Here is a 25,505-nt window from a genome sequence, read left to right as displayed (position 1 = left end):
TTACAGAAAATTAAATTCCTTGAACAGGGCAGGAGACAATATCAGACAGCACCCTATTGTGTTAACTCTGTTCCTGCCCTTTTGTGTGGAAAATCAGGACAGCCCGCCGCCTTTAGATGGCTTGGGAAACCAGAACAAAGATAAACACTCAATTGGATTCTACAAACATTTTTGAAATTCTGTTGCAGGAGAGACTCTTGGGTTAGGGAAGGGAAATACAAAAATGGCAAAACACCCTTGCTGTCCTCCAGTATCTTCTCCTCTCATGAGAAACCGAGGTGGAAAGACAACTGCAAAAGACAGCAGAATTTTTTAAAGGGCTGAATTGCGGGTGTATAAACACAGGAAGAGATTAAAAGGCAGTCCCTTAGAAAGAGGCTGTGATCTCTATTACAATGATCATAGACCTCAACACTCAAAGCAGGATTCTTGGAGCATCACCCAGGGGCTTGGGAGAGAGGCAGACACTTCACTCCCAGCCCTGGACCTCTTGAGTCAGAATCTCCGAGGGTGGGACCCAGTCTTAACAGATCACCAGGTAATGGTTATAGGTTCTGAACTTTGAACGGCAGCATTGATCCGAACTACAGACGCTTGTGATGTAAGAGGACATGAGCTTTCCTGTTGCTTGTTTAATAATGCATCGTTTAAAAATCAATGATTATATATGCTCATTATAGAAAAAATTAGAATATCTGGAGGGATACAAAAGGTGAAAAAAGTTACCCTTATGAATTATTAGGCTTCTTCAGAGAAATAGAACGAATAGGATATGTGTGTGTGTGTGTGTGTGTGTGTGTGTAGATAGATATAACAATATGCATACATGTGTATATATATACACACACGCATGGTCATGCCAATATATATTGGCTCATGCCAGTTCTCTCTATATATGGAGGTGCACGCTTACAGAGGCTGATAAGTCCCAGATCTGCAGTGTGAGTCAGCAAGCTAGAGACCTAGGAGAGCTGATGGTTTATTTACAGTCCAAAGGCCAATAGACTTGAACCCCAAGAAGAGTCAGCATTTCAGTTCAGTTCAAAATCAACAGAAGAGCTAATGTTGTAGGCTGAAGACTGTCAGAAAGAGTTCTCTCTTACTCAAGGGAGGGTCAGCCTTTTAGTTCTAGTCAGGTCTTCAACTGATTGGATGGGGCCCACCCACATTAAGGAAGGCAATCTGCTTTACTCAGTCTGCTAATTTAAAATGTTAACCTTATCCAAAAACACCCTCACAGAAAATTCCAGAATAATTTTTGATTAAATACCTGGGTACTGGAGCACCTGGGTGGCTCTGGTTAAGCCTTTGCTTTTGGCTCAGGTCATGATCCCAGGGTACTGGGATCAAGCTCCACATTGGGCTCCCTGCTCAGTGGGGAGTCTGCTTCTCCCTGTCCTTCTGCCCCTCCCCTTGCTTGTGCTCTCTCTCTCTCTCAAGTAAATAAATAAAATCTTTTTAAAAAGTCAGCTGCTTGGTGGGGAGCCTGTTTCTCCCTCCCCCCCCCACTCGTGTTCTCTCTTACTATCTCTGTCGCTATCTCTGTCTATCTCAAATAAATAAATAAAATATTTAAAAAAAAATACCTGGGCACCCCATGGCCCAATCAAATTGACACATAAAATTAATTGTCATAACTGAATTAACTGCTCTAAACATTTTGGTTTATTTAACTCGCCACCTGATCAGTTTCAACCCTGAGGAATGGGAACTTATGTGGATGAGGATGAATTCTTTGGATGTAAAGAATCAGCTAAAATACTTTTTGTCTCTCTGCAGCGAACTCCATTGGAAGTGGAAGGCAGGTGAATTCACCTATGATACCACCGCCTCCTGTCCAAGCGGAGAGTTTCATTTTCATATATTCATAACACATAAGAAGTTGAGGGTCTTTTTTTCCCCAAAGCAATTTTTTTCGCTGTGGCATGAAGTATTTCTCTGGCATAAATATCACCCTTCAACCCCATCTGAGCTGAAAATCCCATTTCTAATCTTCTTTCTGATTGAGAAATGATAGAGTGGATTTGCCGGCAAACATCTGCCTGACTGACAGCTGGCTGCTGTGGTGGGAGTGGCCCTACAGGAAGGGCATGGGGTTTATGCTTACTCATTGAGAAATAGATTTTTAAAATCATAATGTGGACAAAATTTGAAGACGAATTGCCACACAGTGATTAAGAAATCTTTGTGCTAATGTTAGCTTATATTCTATTTTCTCATATCACTATGGCTGTAGTTACATGGTCTTATGAAAGGTCTTGCCAGGAATTTGATTCTCTGTCCTTCCTTTATGACCAGAGACAGTCCTGGCAAAATCCTGGAGCAACATCAGCCCTTGCCATTCCCCATTCACCTCTTTGACGTTATAATCTCTTCTCTTCATCCCATCTTTCCTGTCAGTGGTTCCTAACCTTAGCAGTCCATTGGAATCTGGAATTTTTTAAAATTACTGATGTTTGGTTCCCACCCACAGGGATTCTGATTTGTTTGTTCTGGGGGTGCAATCTGGGCATTGGTTTCTAAAAGCTTTCTGGGTGGTTCTGACGTGCAGCCAGAGTTTGAACCATTGTTCTAGGATCCTTGTTACTCCAAGTGTAATGATGCACCATTGGCATCACCTGGGAACGTGTTAGAAATGTGGGGTTTGGGGTCTGCCCCACATCTGCTGAATCTGAGTCTGTATTTTAACAAGACCCTCAGGTACTCTATAGACGTATCAAAGGTTTCATACCCCTGTCCTACGTGTTGATGTTCCCCTTGGTATTAAAATCAGCTTTTGGGGGGTGCCTGGGTGGCGCAGTCGTTAAGCGTCTGCCTTCGGCTCAGGGCGTGATCCCGGCGTTCTGGGATCGAGCCCCGCATCGGGCTCCTCTGCTGGGAGCCTGCTTCTTCCTCTCCCACTCCCCCTGCTTGTGTTCCCTCTCTCGCTGGCTGTCTCTCTCTGTCAAATAAATAAATTAATTAAAAAAATAAAATAAAATCAGCTTTGGGGATAAGGAAACTTACTCAGGGGAAAATAATTATTTGGTTTAATGTCTCAGGTCCCCCAAAAGTGACTGATTATAACATATGTTCACAGCACTGCTGAAGTCAAAAAAGTGAAAGTTCTAATTTTGGAACTTCTAGTACCTGGAAGCTGGATAGGACGGAGTTCTTGATCAGGGAGCATTCTTGGCTGCCCGAAATCCCCTCACTTGGTGTTTACTTTCTTATTCTCCCTAACACTCTGCCTCTTGCTCCCTGGGCCCTTAGGGTCAGAGCGCCAGTCCTGCAAAGTCTCCAGAGTCTGGCCTGCCCAGCGATTTGTGCTTTAGGCCAGAAATGACAGTAGCCTTCCGTGTTCAAATAAAAAAACATGAGTGTTTAAAAAAAATTTTTTTTGAGCAATGTCTGGAAAGAATCAGCCAAAGATGGGTTCGAATTAATGACTATAACCTTGGTAACTTATTTACCCTCTCTCATTTTGGTTTTCTTAAACAAATGAAGTGGGGATGATAGCACCTGCTGCCAGGGTTGTCCCGCATTTTGATTAAGATGTAACACAAAATTTTTGACCTCGGTTTCCCCAAAGGGAAAATGGAGATCATAACTCTCCCTTCAGCCTGGTTGTGAATACATGAGAAGGTAGACGGAGTGCTGAGCTTGGTCCTGGCTCAGGGTAGATGGTTAGACGTGGCAGGTGATACTTCTGTATCACTGAGTGGTGGTGGTGCTGAGCCCGATAATAAAAGTAATGGCAGGGGCGCCTGGGTGGCTCAATCGATGAAGTGTCTGACATTGGCTCAGGTCATGATCTAAGGGTCCTGGGATTGAGCCCTGCACTGGGCTCTGCGTTCAGCTTCTCCCTCTCTCCCTGCTTCTCCTCTCCCTCCCTCCCTTCTCATGTACTGTCTTGCGCTCTGTCTCTCTCTGTCAAATAAAAAATAAAATCTTTTTTGTTTTTAAAGTAATGGCAGTAGTAGCAAGTCATCAAATGTTGGTTTTCTTCCATTTATCTTATAGGAGCCAAATTGGGCAGAGAGATTAAGTAACCTGCCTGTCCTCTGTCACTGCACCACACTTTCACATTCTACCAGGATTCTTACCCAAGGAGGCTGGTGGGGAAATGTCCCCATGTGAGGAGGCATTACCATTTGGTGTAGAGTGTGTGTATGTGTGGTGTGTGTGTGTGTGTATGTGTGGGCGGGGGGGGGGAACCTGAGCGTAATTTCTTTTTTTATATTCCCCACACTACTCCCTGGAGATTCTGAAACACTCTCCCCTAGCAACATCCACTCATTCCCCAGGAACTGTTATAGGTAAAAAGTACTTGTACATTAATATTATTTAGTACACTCCTACCTTGTCTTTTACATAAAGATGAGGCATTATTATCACCATCTTAACAGATAAATACACTAAGAAAGGGGAAAAACAAAGTTCCTTGTCCAAGGTTACCAGGCAGTGTGCAGCAGAATCAGGATTTGAACTGGATTTATCTCCAAAGCCCAGGCCTCTCTCTTACAAGTGATGTAACACAGAAGGGGTAGGTGGAGATGAAAATTACTTTTGCATCAGACCATTATTCTCTCAGTCTGCTCTGGGAAAGTGGGTGTAAGCATACGGTGCTTGGCTCGAAGACACAGACACCCAGAAAACTAAGATTATGGAACTTGCCCAAGGTCACAGAGCCAATAAATGAGGAACTAGGATGGAATGGGACCTGTCTGGCTCCACAGATACACACTAAACTTTTCCAAAATCACTTCTTCATGCTTCATTTTACAAACCAATCTGGAATAGTTGCAAAAGGCTAAAGTATGTTTTCCTATACCAGAAGATTGACCCAGATATTGTGTCTGTTAGCTTTCCTCCAGTGCCCACTTACTCTCCCTCCTTAAAAAAAATTAAAAAGATTTTTCTGTTTTGTTATCAAATCTATAACTGCCACAGGGAAAGAAATGAAAATATTGATTCAGAACTTTTTCTGGGGGGTGAAGGCACAGCACATTCTGAGTATCTGCTTGGTTCTCTGAGCTGACAAGCTAAATCCGTGGATGAAAAAAAAAAAAAAAAAAGCCAGTTATCTAGAAACAGACTTTGAGGCTTGGTTTTAGAGGTTTTATTTTTAAAAATCTGCGGAAAAGAAAGTCGATACCAGAATGGTTAATACCTGTACTTCCTAATTAGAGATCATTTCTATAGCTTGAAACCTTGTTCCAGCAGAGATGTAAATGTCCAGAAAAAGGTGAAGGGGATCATGTTGTCGAGTACCCCAGGGCTAGGATGTAGTTTTCCTTTCTTCCTAGGGCCCTCTATACTCTGACACATAGGGAGTGCTCAAGAAACATGAGTGGCTGAATTACTGAATGCATAAATGCATGAACAGGTAGCAGAGAATAAATGCATCGAATACTTTTATGAAAGCAAATGTTGATAGTACAAGAGCAGAAAGCCATAGGTACCCCCCAGATGACATGAGCAAAAAACTCACTGCACACTTTTGCTCAGAGGAGACTTAGAGCGCTCTTCACTTGAGTTTATCCTAGATTTCTCTTATGACACTAAAGGCAGAAAAGATTTTTGTAGTCTGAAATGTTCTCTGCAGTATGCAGAAGAAAACATAGTTTATGGGTTTCTTCACTCTATCATGAGTTTCTTTTTCTTTCTTTCTTTTTTTTTTTTTAAGATTTTATTTACTTGACACAGAGAGAGAGACAGCCAGCGAGAGAGGGAACACAAGCAGGGGGAGTGGGAGAGGAAGAAGCAGGCTCCCAGCGGAGGAGCCCGAAGTGGGGCTCAATCCCAGGACTCCGAGATCACGCCCTGAGCTGAAGGCAGACGCTTAACAACTGAGCCACCCAGGTGCCCCTATCATGAGTTTCTAAACTGATTTTTTTTCCCTTCGGAAAGAAAGAAAAGCTCTCACTTCTTTCTCTGTCTCTCTCCCCCTCTCTCTGCGGCTTTCAAGTCCAAGAGGTTGTAGCCGATGGTGTGATACAAGTGTGTGTGTGTGTGTGTGTGTGTGTATGCACGTACATATCTGATCCTCCCCAAGGTAAGTGGTTAAATAGGAAACTCAGGGCGATACCTCAGGACCCTGCTGCACTTCAGAGAGCCCATTCAGAACACCTGTGCGTGTGGCCACGTGTGTCGCCACTAGGGGTCCCCAAGCAGCAAGCGATGTGAATTGGGAATTGGGTAGCAGAGGCTGTCTCCCTTTGTCTGCACCCCAGGTGTGGACTCCTTTTGTTCAGAGGCTGGGCTGCTACCTGCAGCGTGGGTGCTGTCTGCTGGCTAAGCCCACCCTGGGCTGCCTGCACACCTCTTCTGAGGAAATGGAGGGTTTCTCAGCTTCTGCCTCTGGTTATGCCTGATGTTGCCCCGGAAGAGCCAATGTGTTCTCTTTAACAGGACCAGGAGTCTTTGTATTAGAAACACAGCTTAAACTACAAAGGGAAATGTTTCTCGCTACAACAAAGAGTGTATCGATGTTGAGAAATTGATGGCAAAAAGACCAATTTCCAGGGTACGGTAGAGTATTTACCATAAAATATTTAAAGCTAGTTGACAAATAGCCCCACTATTCTTCTTGAATGCCGGCCACTGGATTAATCTTGAAAGTAAGGAATATTTCATTCTGTGCTTAGCACAGAGGAAAGGAATGACCTTCACAAAGAAACACCCCAGAGTGCCTGAAACATGGGAGCCCAGCTTCAACCACGACAGCCACTTCACCCTGTGGTGTTTTCCTGGCTGCTTTTAAACTTCAAAGGAACAGTAGAGCAAAAATAAACAAATTACAGCAACATAAGAGCTACTCTGTAAACAATAAATTGTATCAGTTGTAACAGCTGGTGATTGGGGGTGGGGATTACAAACACTTGCTCCATCAAAATTGTATTCTTCTATTTTCTCCATTTTAGTTTTTCTTATTCATAGCAAAATAGTGTCATTACAAGCCCATCAACTTCTGTTTGTGCTCCAGATATGTTATTCATCATCTTGCTGCCTGGTGGTCAGAGCTACTGATGGGAAAAGTCATTGGCCAACATGAAAACCATTTATGGATTTATTAGTTCCTTAGTTTACTCACTTATTCCACAAATATCTCCTGAGCACCTATTGTGTGTAAAGCCTGGTAGAGAATACAAAGGCTTGTATCCAGGGACCTTGCCCCCAGGAAGCTTTTAATAGAGTAGGGAGATAAAATACACGTTCCAAAATTACCATCAAAACAAACCGGAGCATCTGTTAATTGAGGGGCAGGGGAAAGACTAGAGGAATTCAATAGAAGGAAAGCTGGTTTCTGGCTTGGGGATCAGGGAAGATCCTCCAAGAAGGTGCATTCTACTTACGCCTTCACAGTGTAAGATGCTCAGCAGGGAGGGCACGGGAAAAGGCCAGTGCGGCCAGCCCACAGTGGTACTGGGCACGGTGAGAAGGGGTTGCATGTGTGAAGGGGAGAACAGGAAATACATTTGGAGACAGAAGGTGGGAAGTCTTTAGATGCGAAATTAGCTTTCAGACTAACAAAATGGTAATTGTTAATAATCCTCAATAGACCAAATTATTAACGAAACTCCTTTCATCCCATAAGTCTTTTAATATTTGAAGGAAGAAGGTAGACGTATCTTTAAAAAATCCTACTTTTCAAACAGGCCTAAGATTTTTGCAGCACCAATATTCCCTTTTCCACTGACAAATAGGCATTAGTTGGAATTAATGCCCATGGATAAATGCATGAATAAATGAGTAAAATAGATGAATTAATATCCTTACTGTTTCGTTTGGAGAAATGCTTTGGAAGGTCCACAGACAGGTGCATGAGCCTACTGAGGAAGGGTTAGCATCTTATTTCAGCTACCTCCTGCTAATTTACTGATATTATAAACATTTCTGCAAGGAACAGCCAGCCTTTAGGGCTCTGAAGCTAAGAAAAATGATAGTGAGCGATCATGCCTGCTGAGTTTTCTCCATTTGTCGTGGCTTTAACAATCTAAATTATTGATCAACTTTCAGATTTTAGTTCTGAACCGGGAGCTTTCCATTTGTTCTTCAAAATAATAGGCCTTGGAGTTATAGTTCATCTCGTACCAACAAGCTGAACTTCCCCAGTCATCCTGTTTTTATTCAGTAAGCACGTTTGTTGGCCTTGTATCCTTCTTCTGGTGTCTGAACCCAGTGGGAAAAGTCTCTGTTTCACTCCACTTTGTACAGCACAGAGTGGCCGTAGGGTAGTACCCTCACAGCAAGTTCCCCTTTGTCCCTTCCGTTTATATTATCTCAAGCCAATCTGAGATAATAAAAGTAATCAGCTTCACGGGGCCATGCTTTACTTTCCCTAACTAATGACTGCAAAGCTCTGTGAAGGTAAATATTATCATCCGACAACAGAAATAGAATTTGACATCCTTTTGCAAGACCTCAGAGATGAATAATGAAACCTGTTGTGTATTGCCCAATTTGGGACAAGAAAAATATAAACCTTGGGCCAAAGATTAGATATTTCCCCTGGTGGAACAAGTCACTACTGATTAGTTATCTCCAGATGCAATGGAGAAAGCAGAAGTTGTTCTAATCATAGATTTGGCCTTTCAGGTGCACAATTTATAATCACTTATGGAGCACAAACTGTATGCCAGGTACACTGTGGCTTTATACACATGATTTCATTTAATCTTCAGAACACCCTATAGTATCAGGATTTGGGTTGCAGGTGAAGAAACTGAGACTCACCGGGTGTAGGTAATTTGCTCAAGGTCACATAACTAATATATGGTGGAACCAGAGTATGAATTCCTGTGTCGTCTTTCTTCTTCGAAGCCCAGAGGGTGTCAACCCTACTAGGTGACACAGCCAAGTCAGTCCACCATCTAAAGATGTGGAGAGATACATAGGTTACCAGTTAATCAAGTAGATGTGCCTTTGATCAGAAGAACTTTGGGAAAACGGGAAGTGAATTCTGATGGAGAGATTAGTGTTGTGATGGGCCATATATCCCTGAAGGACTCCAGGTTAGGTTGCATCAAGGCTGTATTGCACAAAAGAAGAGAAAAGGAGTGTGGGGGGGGGGGCGGGGGTGCTCGGGTCTCCTTATACCGGGCAGGGATGTTCCAAGTCCCACGTAGATGAGGGTCAGGAAGACTCAATATGGCTGAGGCAGGCTCATGAACCCTCAGCTATTCAGAAAACTGTATTTAAAAAAATTAGCCTTATTGGGAAGATGTGCTGGGATGTCATCCTGAAGGGAATTTAAAAAAAAAAGTTTAAATCAACTAGAAAATGTGACATGAGTGCATATTATGATTATTCAACATTTATCATTCACTGTACATTGGGTGCATGGTTGATGTGGACCCCCTAGGACTGTCTGCTGTTCCTGTGTCACTCCTGATAATTTTTAAATTGACTCTGTCCTTTTAACCATGTTTTTAAAAATTGAACTACCCCAATGTGAACACTTTACACTTTGCTACATAATGAGAGTACTTTCATTCCTTTAATGTTTGCGTTTTCCTTTGATCTAACAATTTCTGTTCAAATTTCACAGTTTTCTGTTGCTTCAGGATTGAAAGAACCGATTACCCTGCTGGGAGCGTGAAATAGATTTTTTAAAAATCTGTATGATATTTCCTCCCAGTGAAATTAATTTAGGTTTAAATACAGGGGGAAGGTACACACCTTGTGCTCAAGTCTCTCTCTCTCACACACCTAAGCAATTCCTTACCCTGAAAGGGCACAGTTGGACCTGCTGCCAAGTCTTTTGTGAGGATCTCTTACCAGACGAAGTCAGAGAACCTCTTTCTCTTGACACCCGGCTTTGTGTGGGCCTGATGACATATTTGGAACATCTCTGTTTCTTTGAAGGGCAACCTCAAAAGCCCAGTGGACCCGTCAGTCACTGCTCCTGGCTGGGGGTACTTAAGTGCCTCTGGATGGGGCTTGCTAGGTGTTTTGAGGGTGTTTTAGGAAACACACCTTCTTGCAGGGTAGGGACCATCAGCTCCAGAGTAACAAAGGACAATTTGGAGGGGAGTGGAAGAAGCTCTCCAGAGCCTTTCTGGCATCCCAGACCCCCTTTTAGCTAGCACCGTGCCCTTAGTGACCTCGTCTTCGCCCTCTGGACCCCCCTCCCCGGCTGTCTTCGCCGCTCCTTAGCCTGGCCACGGGCAGCGAGCCCCACCACCTTCTCCCCTCTCCCCACTCCCCACTCCCGGTTGCCTCCAAACCGTGGAGCAGCGCTGCGCACTGCAGCCGCGCTCGCCCCGCGCCCCCCGGCGGCCTCCCCAGCACCTCGGGGTCTCGCGCCCCGGTCTGGCGTCCCCCCGCCCTGCAGTCCCCAGCCTCCTCCTCCAGCCCCAGTCGCAGGAGCTGTCAAGCCCGCGGCAGCTGAACCAGCCCCCGAGCTCCCGCGTCTCCTCTCCTTCCTTTGTGTGCGCGCGAGCGGAGTTGGGGCGGAGGGAGAAGGGGGAGGTCGCTCTGTCTGTCTGGCTTCTGCCGCCTTTGCCCGGGCTGTTCGAAGTGCCGCCGGGGAGGCGGGAGCCCAGGGGAGGGTGCTGGAGCTGGCGGGGCGCCTCCGGGCCGCCCGGGCGCGGTGGTCCCAGTCGCGCGCGGGGGAGCGCGGACCTCGGCTGGGGCTCGACTAGAGGCACGATTAGTCCCGTTCCGGCCACCCCTCGGCCTCCCTCGGCTCCCACCTACCCCCCGACACCCGGAGAGGAGCGTGCAAAGGCGCTGAGAGGGACGGAAACCACAAATAAATAGCGGCGGCAGCAGCGCGTCATCTGGCGGAGCAGGAAGTGCAGGCAGAGTCCGGAGGCTGGTGCTTTCTGCGCGTCCCCAGGACTTTGCCATGGGCTGGGGGCCGCGAACGCTGCGAGCGGTCGCGCGAGGGCAGCGGCGGCGGCGTCCGCACCGGGGCTGAGCCAGCAGCGACGCGCGGGGCGCGCGGAGATGGCAGCGTCCAGCAACTCCAGCCTGTCCGGCTCCTCGGTGTCCTCCGGTGAGTTTCAGCCCGTCGGACGCAGGCTGCCGCGCTGGGTCTCTCGCCCCCTGCCCTCGCCTCGCACCCCGGCGTGGGTAGAGCCTACCTGTGGCTGTCCTGCCCCCTCTCTCGGAGGGAGGGCGGGCGCCCGGTGTGCCACTTGTTTGGTTTGCCAGCACCCGGGGCGCCCACAGCACCTCCGCGCCTGACATCTGACAGCGCAGAGGTGGGAGAGCGGTGGCGCCCTTAGTGTGCGAACGCGAGTGTTCTGGAGACTTGGGGAGCAGCAGGCGAGAAGCGAAAGGAGCAGGGCAGCCTCGCACTTTCTGGCGCAGCTGGAACCTGGGCTAGCGGGGCGCGGAAGGTTAGGGTGGCGCTGGGCTCCCGGGACTGGCTGGCGGTGCGGCGCCCGCCAGGCTGGATGCCCAAATCCAAGGAAGAGGGGAGAAAACCCTCGCTCCTCACAGACTTCATTTTCTTTGTTTGTTTCAGAAATTAGCTCCGTGGAGACACAAGCTTGGGGCATGGTTTGAGATAGAAGTAATGAAGGGATTCTGTGTTTCTGGTCCTGATTGAAGCAAGTTAGAGGAAGGAAGGTCGAGCCCAACCTCTGACAATCTGCCGGTTTATGAGTGTGTGTGTGTGTGTGTGTGTGTGTGTGTGTGTGTGTGTGTGATTTTCCTGTGTGGCCTCTTGGACATTTTCTTATAATACTCTCTGTAATTTCACTTTCCAGGCATACATTTTGTTTTCAAGTGTGGCCGAGCAAAGGGAGGGCTTCTTTTAGATTTTTTTTTTTTTTTTTGGTTGATCAGCAGGTCTTATCGAAGAGAAAAAACTGCTAATGAATCTGAAGGAATAGGAATCAATAGAAACAGACCCTCTAGTTTCTGAGTATGACAGGTTTCTAATCAGAATGATGCATTAGGTAGAATTCTTCTACCTCTCTGGTCACTGAAAACTTTAATGACAAACCCTAAAGGCATAGCTGATAAGACATTTAGTGTAGTATACAGCCTTCAGGGGGTCAAGAGGGTCTTGAAATCCTAAGGAAAATACTCAATATGGTAATATTGTATTAATTCCTATTGTGTGTTTTTTAATTACAATTACCCGGGCCTTAAACTCAGAGGAAGAATCACCTGGTTGGGACTATTGGACAGCAAGCCTGTCATAAATTAGCCATATCTATAGATGTGTAACTAATTTAATCATAAATACAAGGCGAGTTTGACTAAGGTGCGATTGTGATGTGGCACAAGGTGATCCCTTGAAAACCATCTGTTATCTTTGTTGGCAGGTTTAGTTCCAGGGAAACGGCACCTCCTTTCTTGATCACTGCCAACTAATCAGAAGCACAGTGTTGTTAGGCATATGATGGAGTTCAAGTTGCTGGTAGTAGCAGCCAATGGGGCAGAACAGTCATATCTTATTAAGCGCAGCAACAAGTTGACTGCCTGTGGTTTTAATTCTGAGAACTCAGCAAATGCTACAGCGTATTTTTAGTACCCCCAAACCACTGCTGCTGCTTTTCAATTCATTTTGGTTGACTAACATTGAATTTAAAATACAGCGATGTTGGCTTACGATTAGCATATGGTTAGCCCTCTCAGAAAACTGCCCACTAGAAAAGGGACTGGTGGGGGAGAGGTGGCAATGGGAAAGAAGAATGGAGAAAAGACAAGAAGGCAGTCTTATCACATGATTTACTGATGGCATAAATTACAGATGCTGTGGCATTTGAGCGTTCAGATCTTGGTGTAGCTTAAGAAACCTGATGGAAAAATTGAATTCAGGCTTCAGAAAAATACGTGGGTTTGAAGTCACACAGTATGAGCTTTAGACGATGGTAATTGCTTTGCAGATAGGATGGAGATGCTTGTGATGGGTCTCCTTCCTGCTTTAGTTACCAGTATTTTAAATCCTAATGGGAGCTGGGAAATTACATGAACACTGAAATTCAAAAAGTGGGCATGGATATATTATTTAATGTAGATCAAACTGGCCCATGAGCTTATATTGCTTAATATACCAATTAATCAGACGCTTTGTCTTGAAAAATACAAGAAGCTGTAGTTCTCTTTTTAAGCACACTCACCCGTAGTGTGGATCATGAATAATTCAGATGACACAAGCAATTCACACCTGTGAGAGGTGTTGGGCACTAAAGAATAGAGCCTGTCTGTGGTGGCAGCTGCGTTCTCTCAGGCAAAGGCCAGAGTCTGAGAAAACAGGGCACTCCACCAATCTATTAATCACCATTTTCACATAGGACCTACTATGTGCCAGGAAGTAAGTTATAAGCCTCAGTTTCAAGGAGGCTGAGTGAAGAAGTTTATTTTAGGATTCCTTCTAGTTCTGAAGTTCTGGGATCATTGTTCTTGAGTTCTGGCTGCCCCATTGAGCAGTTGGGTCATTTGGAGTGAGTTACTCAACTTCTCCAAGCCTCAATTTCCTCATCTGTAGATAAGGCTGATGTTAATAATGGGGCTTACTTGTAGGATTAAACGGGATGAGGTGTGTAGAGCAGTTAGCCCAGGGTGTGGCACTTAGTGTTTGGTATGAATAAATTTTGCTCCTTTGAGGAATGGAATAGAAGGCATTTCATGGCTCAGACTTTAGGTGCAGAAATAAGTCCAACACACATAAAATTTGCCTCTTACATTGCATGTTAAATTTGATCTTGAGGTCTGAGGTCCATTAAATAAGCAGTCATTAAGTGTATTATAGGTTTCGGGCATTGTCCCAAGAGTTTGGAATAGAATGATGAATTAGGATCCTTTCCCTCACCATCCAGCAGCAGAGATGGATGACAGATAGTCACCTATATTCCAGTTGGATTAAATGAATTACGTGGAGGAGAGTACAAGGAAGGGAGAGATTCCCTCAGTAGGCAGGGGTCAGTGGAAGTGACCTATGAGTTTGGGCTTAAAGGATGAGTGGAATTTTTTCCCAGAGAGCCGAGGGGGGAAAGGCATTTCAGGAAGAGGAAAGAGCTTAGGCAAAGGCTTGGAGATGGGCACGTCTGTGGCCTAATTTTCAACTTCCTTCCTTAGAGCGGTTGATCCATTTTGTAGGGGGTATCTCTTCTCTGGACAGTTATGCTTCTAGACCCATTAGCAGCATCGGGCAGAGAGCTGCTAGGTCACCTCCTGTTGCTACTGACGTAGGTAGGAGGTTTTCTTTCTGTTCAGGTAGCAGTGGGTTTGATGGAACAGCTCTGGAAGCCTTAGCACATACTTGGGCAGTTGAGCAGTAAAAAAGGAGCAGTTGATTCTGTAGTGAATAGCATATGGAGGGGTGAACTCGAGTAATATGGGTTCAACCTCTCTTGAAGGAATAGATGTGGAAGATTTAGGTTTGGTTGGGTTTGCACGGAGAGTAAAGATCTAATAATTCACTCAGTATTAAGCTCAAAGTTCTCTGATTTTCCTGAGAATATGTTCTCACTTGCTATTGTTGAACCGCAATACCCAGGTGTACCGTTTATTCTGCATTACCAACTGAGACATAACAAATGAAATAATCAGGTTAAAATTAATTTTTAAATACATTTTCCAAGAACTGTTCAGAAATTTCTTCTGGAATATTCAATTATGTGTAGAAGAAATTGCTTTGCCTTTGTTTTAATGATAACTGCTAGTAATTAAATTTCACAATCACCTAGATTGGCAGGAAGGTTTGATTACCTTTATTATTTTAAGTGGAAAAAAAAATCTCTATCCTTACGCTTTTACTCTAGCCTGTGGTACTTGATTATATTCTGAAATAAACAATGGTTGATTTGCAAAATAGTTTTCTTAATAATCATGGGTTATATTGGCTTTTATAATTGAAAGAAGAACTTTTTGCATTTTAGTGATGTGATTGCCAAATGGGTAATTTCACAGAGTAAAAAAAAGAAAAAGAAAAAGAAAAGAAATCAACTCAAGTAAAGTAATAAATAAAGCTATGAGATGTTTTCCAGTAACTGAACAAGGTAAAAATTAAATATTAAAAGGACCTCCAGGATAAGAAGTTGTTAAGATTTTGAGAACATAAACACACTGTAATATTATAGAAATGAAATCAACATAGACTTTTTAAATTAAAATGCAAATGGAAAAAGGTAAAAATCAGTATTTATGTGTACAGTCACTGAAACCTTAATTAGGGAAAGAACATTCCTAAATGGATTGAGGGATCTGTTTCTCCAGATTTTATACAATAGTAATGTGGGCCAAATAAATAATGCTATTTTCTGCTGTCACACTGGCTTAATCCTAGAAATGATAAATAGGAATTTTCATTACTCATTATTGGAGGGTCAGAAACAGTGACATATACAAACCTTTCATATCCCTGGATGTGGAAGGTAAAACCGAACTATAGTAATGCTGCCAAGACATATATGTGTAATTAGAAACTCCATAGATCAAGTACTACGAAACAGAGTATCTTTGTTGAAACAGACATTCCCAGTGAGAAGTCTTCTTTTGGACCTCTGAATTATTCAGAAATATTCAATTTTGTGTAAGAGAAATGTCTTTACTTTTGTTTTAGTGATAACTGCTGGTAATTTTATTTCATAGTTACCTAGAGGGTCAGGATGGTTTGATTACTTTTGTTATTTTAAATCACCAAAAAAATTGTGATTTCAAAAAAAAATTGCAAATTAAAAAATCACAAAGCCAAAACTAAACGCCCTGAGAGAAATCATTCACTCAGAGGAGGCGTATTGTTCTTTTCTTTTTTTCTCGTGACCTTTCCACACCTCACTTTAACTTATTAGATTTTTCACTGCTCCTTTGTGGGAACCCAGACGAACCCCGTGATAGAGAATCTGAGAGGACAGAATTTTCTTAAGCATGACTGCATGTTTGCTGTGTTTGACAAGGGTCCACTGATATGTGTACTCTTGCTAAAATGCCAGATCCCCCCTCCCAAGTGTTTTCAAAGCCCCTGCCATTTGTTCAACTTTTGGGGTACAGAAACACCAGGTATTTTCTGAGGCCAGTCCATGTGGGACTTAACTGGACAGCATGTTCTGTGAGCTGCAACCTGGGGCTTGGCCCGGGTGTCAGTCCTGCTGAGGGCCGTCTGCTGCTCTGCGGGGTCTCCTGTTTTTGCACAATGGTGAAAATAACCGGACATTGGGTTTGGAAAACCTATACATGAGCAGGGTCACATTGGTATGTTTTGGAAAAGAGTTTTCTGCCAGAAGATCAAGATTCTTGCCAAGATAGTTAGAAGCAGAGAAAGAGAAAGGGACCTAGTGATAGACCTATGATTAATAGCATCCATCTATCACCCACCAATCATTTATTTTTTATGAATGTATTCACATTTCATGACTCCTGATGTGTGTCAATTTAATTTTCAAAATGAATTGCTTCCTTCCTTCCTTCCTTCCTTCCTTCCTACCTTCCTACCTTCCTCTCTTTTTTTTTACTTTTCTCACCTGTTATTATGTTGGTCAGATTTCTATTTAGATTTTTTTCATCAACCCTGCATTTGGCCTTACTTGACTCTTAGTTTCCAAATCCTCTAAGTACCTTCCTGCTTCTCTTTCCATGTGCTCAGTGGGAATGGAAGCTGGTGTTCTGTTGCTCACATGGATTCCGGTCAGGGGATCAGGATGGATGCGTGTACCTCTGGTGCAGGCCGGTTGGTGTGACAGAACACACTCATGTGTGTCAAAGGTACTAACAAAAGCAGAGGTTTATTTAAAATCTCCATGGCTAGAGGGAAATCCAGTTAGGAATGTGCTGGTCCCATAGGCAGTCTGCTCTGCAACGGGACCCATGTGTCTGTTCACTGGGATCTGAGGCTGAAGACCTGGCACGTGTGCATTGCCAAGTGGCGATGAAACTTTGTGGCTCTGTACCCAGGGAGAGTCAGCCACCAGCTGCTTGTGCGAATAGCCTGCTTTTCCCCTCATTTATTATTAATCGAACACCTTTGCGGGGGCCAACCTTTGAATAGTCTTTACAGCATGGTCTAATTACAGCCTTGCCTTGCTTCAGTAGCTTGGCTGTCCAAGTCACCCAACCTCAGCCGTATCAAGAGTTATTTCAAATCATCCAATGCCTAAGTTCCCACAGACATTGTCTAATAAATGTGTTCAGGGAATAGCCTTATTTAAAATGTGATCACCTCAGGTCAGAGGTTACATTGATAGGATTCCTGGAGTTGAGACATTGTCCACACATTGTGCAGGCTGCCAATCACCCCTTGCCTTGGTGGGCCTGCTGGGAGAACACTTTTTCAACAAGGAAGGCTAGATGGCACTTGTCTGGCAGAACCTACTAGATCTGGACAGTCTGCTTCCTTGAGCTGGCAAGAAATCTCACGTTCTGAAATGTGTCTTCATTAGACGTTGCAGGAAGTGCCCTAACCTCAGAGTCAGAAGATCTAGAGACTGAAACCTTTAACCAAGGCATTGATCAGGGCACCTAAACCCTTAACTGAGGTTCTTAAAGAGGCTTTAAGCCCTAACTATGACCCTTAAACCATTAACCAGGACTCTTGAACCCTTAACGAAAGTTCCTAAACCATTAATGTAGGCACTTAAACCGGATCCTTACTTAACTAAGCCCTACAACTAGCTAACGGTGTGACCTTTGGTGAAATTAGCCTTTCTGAGCTTTAAAACCTTACTGCAAACTGCAGATATGACAGCCTGTTTCCCAGAATTGATGTGAGCATTAACAGGGGTGATGGAAGCATTGTCTCCCATAGACCTGGCTATCCTATCCACTCAGTAGATGCTGACTCCTCCCCCTTCCTCCTCTCCTGCCCTGAACATCTTTGAGCCTCTGTTCTCTTGTCTTTTTTATTTTTTTTTTAAGATTTTATTTATTTATTTGACAGAGGGAGTGTGACAGAGCCCAAGCAGGGGGAGCGGCAGAGGGAGAGGGAGAAGCAGGCTCCCTGTTGAGTGGGGCTAGATCCTGGGACCTGAGATCATGACCGGAGCAGAAGGCAGATGCTTAACCATCGGAGCCACCCAGGCGCCCCTCTCTTGTCTTTGAACCAGAAATAGTGATATCTGATGAATTTATCCCACAGGGTTGTCATTCCTGAAGTATACTGTTTGGAAAATGCTTAGTAAACTGGAAAAGCAACCAACAATACTGAATGGTTGCCGCGTCTCACTCTGTTTACATGTAATCCTTGGGGTATTTCTCTGAGGTAGACCACGCATCCCCTTTTGCAAACAAAGACATCAGTTCCAGAGAGAGCACAGAGCTTGGATTTGAGGGGCTAGGGTTGGAGCAATGTCTCCTTAATTTCAAAGATCAGGTTTTTTCCTCTTGAAACATAGAGGGTTGGTTTTTGATTCTATCTCTGTTTTAGAAGTGTCTGACATTAAAGTTTAAGGCCGAAATGCATGCTCATTGTTAACAGAGAAAACACAGTAATACAACTGGTTGTGCTTTGTTTGTTGCCCTTGGTAGTTATCCAGACCCACAACCAACCCGACCGAAGCTTATTCTCACAGCAGTAGGAGTGGGAGGTGTTACCAAGTGAATGCTCTGTAGAGAAATCACCTAGGGGGTTGGACTTAGGGATGTCTGTACTTAAGAACAGTCTCACGAGGTGAAGGGTATACAGGTGTTCATCGTACTATTCTTGCAACTTTTCCAAGGTTTGAAAATTTTCCAAATGAAAGAAAAAAGACCAAGGGGGAGGAAAAAAAGAATAGTACTACTTTGCATCCAGTTGACTGTCTTCACTGGAGTCTTAAAAGCATTTCATTTCGTGTGAGCTTATCGAGTCTTGGGACCACCTCATGAAACTCCCAGATTCTGAATCATCAGAGGGAAAAATATATATTAGTTAGCTTATATCTGAAGTGAAAAGTGTAGGAACTGAAATTACAGACGGTGTTCAGGTAAACCATGCTCAACACTTCCTACCTGAGAATAGTTTTTTCCTCATGAGCTGGTTTGACTTTATATTTCATTATAGGTTTCAAGTGAGGAGGGGGCTTGCAGGTTGTTCTAGCAGATTCTAGAATTACATAAGTAAGAGAATCAGTGTCGGAGGAGCTCCAGGAACTGCCCAGGGCTGTTCAGCCAGTTGGTGGTGGAACTAGAGCTGAAACTGACATCTAGGACCCATGTTTCCAGAACATTCATTGTCCGTCCCCTTTCCTGGCTCATCCTAAGGAGTAGCATTATCCTTAGAGAATTTCTTACAGCTGGTTTGATTTTTTTTTTTTCCTGTCTGGCTTCATGGAAGCTGTTCTATTTAATTATTTAATATTTTCAAAAAAGAAGTCATAAAGTGCTTTGTATTTTACATGAGCCTTAGATCTCAAGGCTGTTGTTGTGCCAATAGAGGCACAAAGTCTTAAGTGACCTAGTGTCTGCCCTAACTATATATAGCTGTGCTATCCAATATGGTAACCACTAGCCACATGTAGCTGTTTAAATTTAAATTTAAATTTAAATTTAAATTTAAATAAATTCAGTTCCTCAGTTGCATGAGGCACATTTCAAGTGCTCAATAGCACATGTGGTTGCTGGCTACCATATTAGACCATGCAGAAATAGACCATTTCCATCATCCTGTGGAAGATTTTACTGGGCAGCACTGGTAAACAGGGAAGGTAAAGTTCTAAGACAGGAACATTACTAATGTAAAATTAATAAGCTATGGATAGAAATTTTGATAGAATGTTCTCCCATTCCTGTATTTGTCGTGCTACTTAGGTTATATTTCACTAATTTTGCAAATTGGCTTTTTCTAAAAAAGTAATTTTTTTCATAACTTTGGGGGAACTATGGAATGACAGCTAGATGATGATTTGGGGGAGAGTAATTAAAATGTTTATAAACTCTTCTAGTCTTGAAATTAGATTCAAGCTTTTTAAAAAATGGTCTATATTTTCCCTAATGACAACTCCCATTTCTTTTAAAAAAAAATCCCACAGTGAGTTATAATTTCACCCTCAGAGAGGAAAAAAAATGCCTATGTCTAGAAGTAGTTTGGATCTTATAATTGTATCTCTTCCAAAACATCATAAAGAAAATAAGAAAATTGTGAATATGTGTAGTGAGGTTGCTAGTGGCATATCCAAGCTGTGCTATTTAAAGGAGATTTTCTACCAACTTGGCCATCAGCAAACCATTCGCCTAGAAGTATTTTACTACTGCAAAAGGCCCACATATGGGACAAAGCAAACGCATTGGTTTTTAGAAAATAAAGTTAGCTTTGGGAATCTTCAGCACATTTAATTGGAAGAAAATGCATGCAAATAAGATGCAGGAACATGACAGTTCCTAAGAAAAGGAAGCTGCCCTCCTCCTTGAACTTCTGTTACCATCTTCAAGTGCAATAAGGAAATGGAAAGGTAGATGGTATCTTTAAAGGGTCAAACAATTGTCAAGAAAGAGGTGGATATTGAGGCCGCTAGATTCAGACATAATAGTCAGAGGCCCGCGGCATCAGATTATACATTTAGCGCAGTGTGAATCACAGAATCACTTGGGTGGGTGATCACCATCTATAATTCTTTTCTCATCGGAGACCCTGTACCCTATACTAGATTTCCTCTTGTCCTCTGTACCTTCGGGACTGGCTGAGCACCCTGTTCTTTAAGGAAACAAAACCTAGCATTCCTTATTTATTTGACATAATTGCACACAAACAAAATAAAGTGCTTTTTCTTTTCTTTTTAATGATTTATTCATTTATTTGAGAGAGAGAGAGAGAGAGCACACGTGAGCAGGGGGAGGCACAGCAGGGAAAAGGAGAGAGTATCCTCAAGCAGGCTCCCTACTGAGCTTGGAGCTCATCACGGGGCTCAATCTCATGACCCTGAGATCATGGCCTGAGCCGAAATCAAGAGCCAGCTACTCAACCAACCGAGCTACCCAGCTGCCCCTAAAGTGCTTTTTCTTAAATAATTTTGCTTCTAAGGAATACACCAAGAGATCAATGTTTGGGACAACAAGGAAACAGGAAGCAGGGAGTACGGTTTGAGGGGTAAATCCTCTGCAGCAAATACTAGAATGTGTATTCTGCAACACTGGCTTCTAAGAGTCTGACCTATAAGAGTCTCAAGACTGAGCCCTGCCTTATCTGGTAGCCACGTGGGCTGTTTAGCTCTTGAAATGTGGCTGGTGTGACTGCAGATGCAGGGCAAGTGTGAAGTCCCCACCAGAGTTTGAAGACTTAGTACAAAACAACAAGAATATAAAATATCTCGTGAATACCCCCGTTATATGGATTATACATTGAGATGATAACATCTTTCGGATATTAGGTTAAAGAAAAGATATTGTAAAAATCAATTTCACCCATTTATTTAAAAATATTTAATGTGGCAGGGCACCTGGGTGGCTCAGTCAGTTCAGTGGCTGGCTCTTGATTTGGCTCAGGTCATGATCTCAGGGTCGTGAGATCGAGCCCTACATCAGGCTCAGCACTGAGCATGGAGACTGCTTAACATTCTCTCTCTCCCTTTCCCTCTGCCCTTCCCCCTGCTCATGCTCACTCACTCTCTCTTAAATAAATAAATAAATAAATAAATAAATAAAATCTTAAAAAAAATTTAATGTGGCTCCTAGAATAGTTAAGATTAGATATGTGGCTCACATCATACTTGTATTGGACAGCCACTGGTCTGAGCGACCCTAATGAGGATGTTCTAGACTGTATCACAGAATCCACCACATAAAACCTCCTGATTCACTGCTCCATGACTCCCCTAGTTGCAGCCCTGAACACTCTCCAAGCCAGAAAGATACCCTCCCTTCAGTGTGGCCCCCGTGCGCAGGTCCCTGTTTTGTTTTACTGCCGGACATTGAGAGATGTCCTTCATTTTCTGGGTGTGTACAGAGATTTTGAAATGAAGTAAGACAGAGAGGGACAGATTGGAACTCCATCAGATCCTTGTTGACACAGGTTCTGTGCTTTGTTTTAGGCTTCACTATCATTCCAGACTTTACATATTTACTTGTTAGATTTATGTGCACTCCTCCTCCCAAGAAAGCCCGTAATGCTAGGAAGTTGGGTAGAGAAGTTGACAGAAAAGGGACACATTTTTTTCCTGACCTGAGTAGGAAATTCTTCTCTGATAATGTTTGTACTGAGGCTTCTTACCATGAATATGTATATGTGTATAAAACATGTATATGTGTGATATATGTCTGTAGGCATGTATGTGTGTGTTTATGTGTATATGTTTACACAGGAAGCAGAAGTGGATTAGGTTTCAAACAAAAGTTATTTCTGAACCAAATATAGAATATATAAGTTAATATCAAGGGAAAAGCAAAGTCAAGACTAACATTACTTTTAGTAATGAAAAAATTCACTTGGGATTATGCTAATGATGTGTAGATATTAATACACATAATTTGGCTGCCTAATATTGATTTAAGTTGCTCATTCAAATTCACTTTATTATAGAAAAATTAGCCATTTTGTTTTATAGTGCTTGTCCCTGCAGACAGTGAAACCATTAAGCCATGTTTATTGGATAAATAACACTATTTTGCTGACTTTCATATGCAAAGAGAGCATTATCATGTCTCCCACAGGAAGTGCCCTGTGAGTTATTACTCTCTGGCTGGGGACCTGGTTAGTTCAAGCCAGGTGTCCTCTCTGTTATCTCCCTTGTGATCATTGTCCAAGGTTGAAGGTACTGTCGTGGTCAGGGCACAGAAGTATTTTCTCCTATGTGATGTTAATATGTCTGAGGCTTGAACTTTACACACATGAGAGCCCTGTGCTTGTTTTAAACAGCCAAACTAACCCACATGCCTTTTTCTTTTTTTCCAAATATGAATTCTTCCTCAGAGAAAAAAGCAATTGGCAGGAGCTTTTCAACTCTGTTGAAATAATATCAGATTAAGATTAGGAACATAACCACAGCAAATCCTAGGCAATTACCAACAGAAGACAAGATTTGGAATTAGACAATGTAATTTGTCATAAGAATATAATTACCATAGTACTTATTTGGTTCAGGATTCTAACCCCAGTAATAGCGCTATAGGGTATTTTGTAAAAATGCTCAACATCCTTTCAAGGAAGAGATGCCCTGCAGACATTTTACTTTTCGTAAATAGCTGATGTAAATCTGTCATTTAGGAATTCACGTAGACATGTTTCTGAGAGCATATATAGTTTCAGCTTGTGGTCCTCCTTATAGTAATGAGTTGCATCCATTTTCCACCCCTAGAGTGGACTGGTATTTCTTTTTATTGCTTTATATTTCACTCTCCAAAACTTATTTCTAACATCCACTCTTGAGTTTTGTAAATAAATGTGGGTTCATTTGAACCCTGGACTTCAAGAGTGGTGTTGTGTGGCAAGTGTTGGGAAGCTGGGGAGCTGGCTGTGGTAACTTGGGCCCCTCTGAATTTTCTGGTCCATAAAATGGGCTAATACTACTTGTGAAAATCAAATGGGGTAATGTCTGTGAAAGAAACTTGACAATTGAAAACTTGTGAACAAAACATAAGAATCTCTGCTCTCATGAAGTTTCATTCTTATATAGATGCTCTATTGGTTCCTTTCTTGGCTGATAAACGATCACTCGGAGGTCATGATTGTCTAATATGACTTGAAAAATCTCCTCTAAATATATTACCTTGTTCTTCACCAGGCTCTCAAAACCTTGGCGTGCAAGCCCATCAGTTTAAAATTTCTCCATTTAGTGTAAGATTCCACTGTGCATCCCACTTTCCCATAAACATTTTAAATTAGCCCAGACAAATCTCTCATCCAGAGAGATTTGTTTATACTTTCTGATCCAGAGGAGTGGCTCTTTTTGAAATTAAATTTGATGTAATATCCAATCTATGCAAGTAAATCTCTGCAACAGACATGGAAATTAGAAAGCCCAGCAACAGAACTCTCATAAGGAAGTCACTCAGTCTAGGAACATCACCTACCCTTGCATCTTCTCCCTCATCCCTTCCCTCCATTGCCTTCTTTCAATCCCTTCCTCCAAAAGTAACCATTATGAATGTCCTATTTACTATTACCTTGGTTTTCCTTCTTTCTTTAAATGATTTAAAGAAATAATTCAAAACCCATGCTTCACAAAGTAGATGTTTCTGTCTGTTTTGCTCACTGCCAATCTCCAGCCAATCTAGAACAGTATCTCGCATGCAGGAGGCGCTCAATAATTGTTGAGTGAACGAATATGTCTATATCCCAAGCACTCTATCATAAGAATGCTGCTATAGCCCCTCTTATATATAAATTAGTTGTGTAAGAGCACCATCACTGGTTCACATTAGCCACACGCCTCTAATGATTTTTAGAAAATTAGAGATTTTTTAAAACTCATAATATGGATTATTTGCACTTAGGTGCAATAGGAGACTCCCAACAAAATCACATGGACTTCTCTGAACCAGGACCACTTCTTAAACTTGATTTGTAGTTCACAAGTACTTTTCAGGAGTGAAAAGTGAGCCACTCAAGGAACATAAGTAGAAAAGCTAGAGCTGAGCTGGGAGAGCTACAGAAAAGATTTTAGAAAGTGATACAGTGCACGCACTACAACAAGGGTGAACCTCGAAAACGTTATGTGAAGGAAGCCAGTTATAAGAGACCACATAGTGTGTGATTCCACCCGTATGAAATGTCCAGAATAGGCAAATCATAGAGACAGAAAGTAGATAAGTGATTTCCTAAGGTGGGGAGGGCTGGCAGGAAACTGGAGGGACTGCTAATGGGTATGGGATTTCTTTTGGGGTGATGAAATTGTCTGAAATTGATTGTGGTAATGGTTGCACATTTCTGTAATATACTAAAAGTCACTGAACTGTATACTTTTAAACAGGTGAATTGTAGGGTATGTAAATTCTATCTCAATAAATATGTTATTTACAAGAGGCAAAAAAAAATTTGATAGAGTGGGGCTGAGAAGGGGAAAAGGTTGTAAAGTGAGCAGAGAGGGAAAAACCCAATAGATCAAGTCCTTCCTTGATGGATACTCATTATCAGATAAGAGACATTCATTCTATAGTTACTGATATCAACACATGGGAGTGCCCCTTCCTCTTCCCATTTTTATTTCCACAGTTGTCTTTTTCTACTGACAGCCCCTGACCTCCTCAGAAGGTTCTACAGAGACGTGTCCTCTGTGGTTGACTCCCGGAGTCAGCTCGACAGTGCCTCCTTCCCCAGTGCCCCCAAAGCCTGCGGTGTCCTCCTTCTGGCTGAGGAATGAGGGCCAGCAGCAGGTCTTCTCTGCTGATGCTGGACAAAGCAATTAGTGCATTTCTCATGACTAGTTAATTAGATTTTTGTGCAGCTTTTCAAGCCCTGGGCACAACTCTTACACCCTCAATGCGGAACGTGAGTCATCCGGGAACCAAGTTTCCTGCTGTGTAACCTGGGTACTGCCGAGTTTACTATTACAGTGATGCCTCTGTTGCTGCCTCCAGATGCCCCCACTGGATGGATGCACGTGCAGACGCTTCCAGGGGCATCATCTGCTGGCTCTTTTGTTGTTTCTAATCAAAGAATGGGCACACTTTGATCATGTCAGATCACAGCATTGTACTCATTGTACTGTAAATACTTT

At 42.9% G+C, this 25,505-nt stretch overlaps 1 protein-coding gene across 2 annotated transcripts in view; it reads left to right on the top strand.

Annotated features, from left to right (window-relative positions):
* The first annotated feature begins 10,779 nt into the window (after positions 1–10,779).
* The window catches only part of CHN2 (chimerin 2), a 282,816-nt gene continuing 268,090 nt past the window's right edge, over positions 10,780–25,505 (top strand). For both annotated transcript variants that reach the window (XM_040644135.1, XM_040644133.1), the window contains exon 1: positions 10,780–10,984. In XM_040644135.1, the coding sequence (XP_040500069.1) occupies positions 10,936–10,984 (49 nt within the window). In that variant the 5' untranslated portion in view covers positions 10,780–10,935. The remainder of the gene's footprint in view (positions 10,985–25,505) is intronic.

The sequence above is a fragment of the Ursus maritimus genome, unplaced genomic scaffold, assembly GCF_017311325.1.
Source record: "Ursus maritimus isolate PB19 unplaced genomic scaffold, ASM1731132v1 scaffold_3, whole genome shotgun sequence".
Lineage (NCBI taxonomy): Eukaryota > Metazoa > Chordata > Mammalia > Carnivora > Ursidae > Ursus > Ursus maritimus.
The sequence above is the reverse complement of the archived record's forward strand: the minus strand, read 5'-3'. Positions and strand labels throughout refer to the sequence as shown.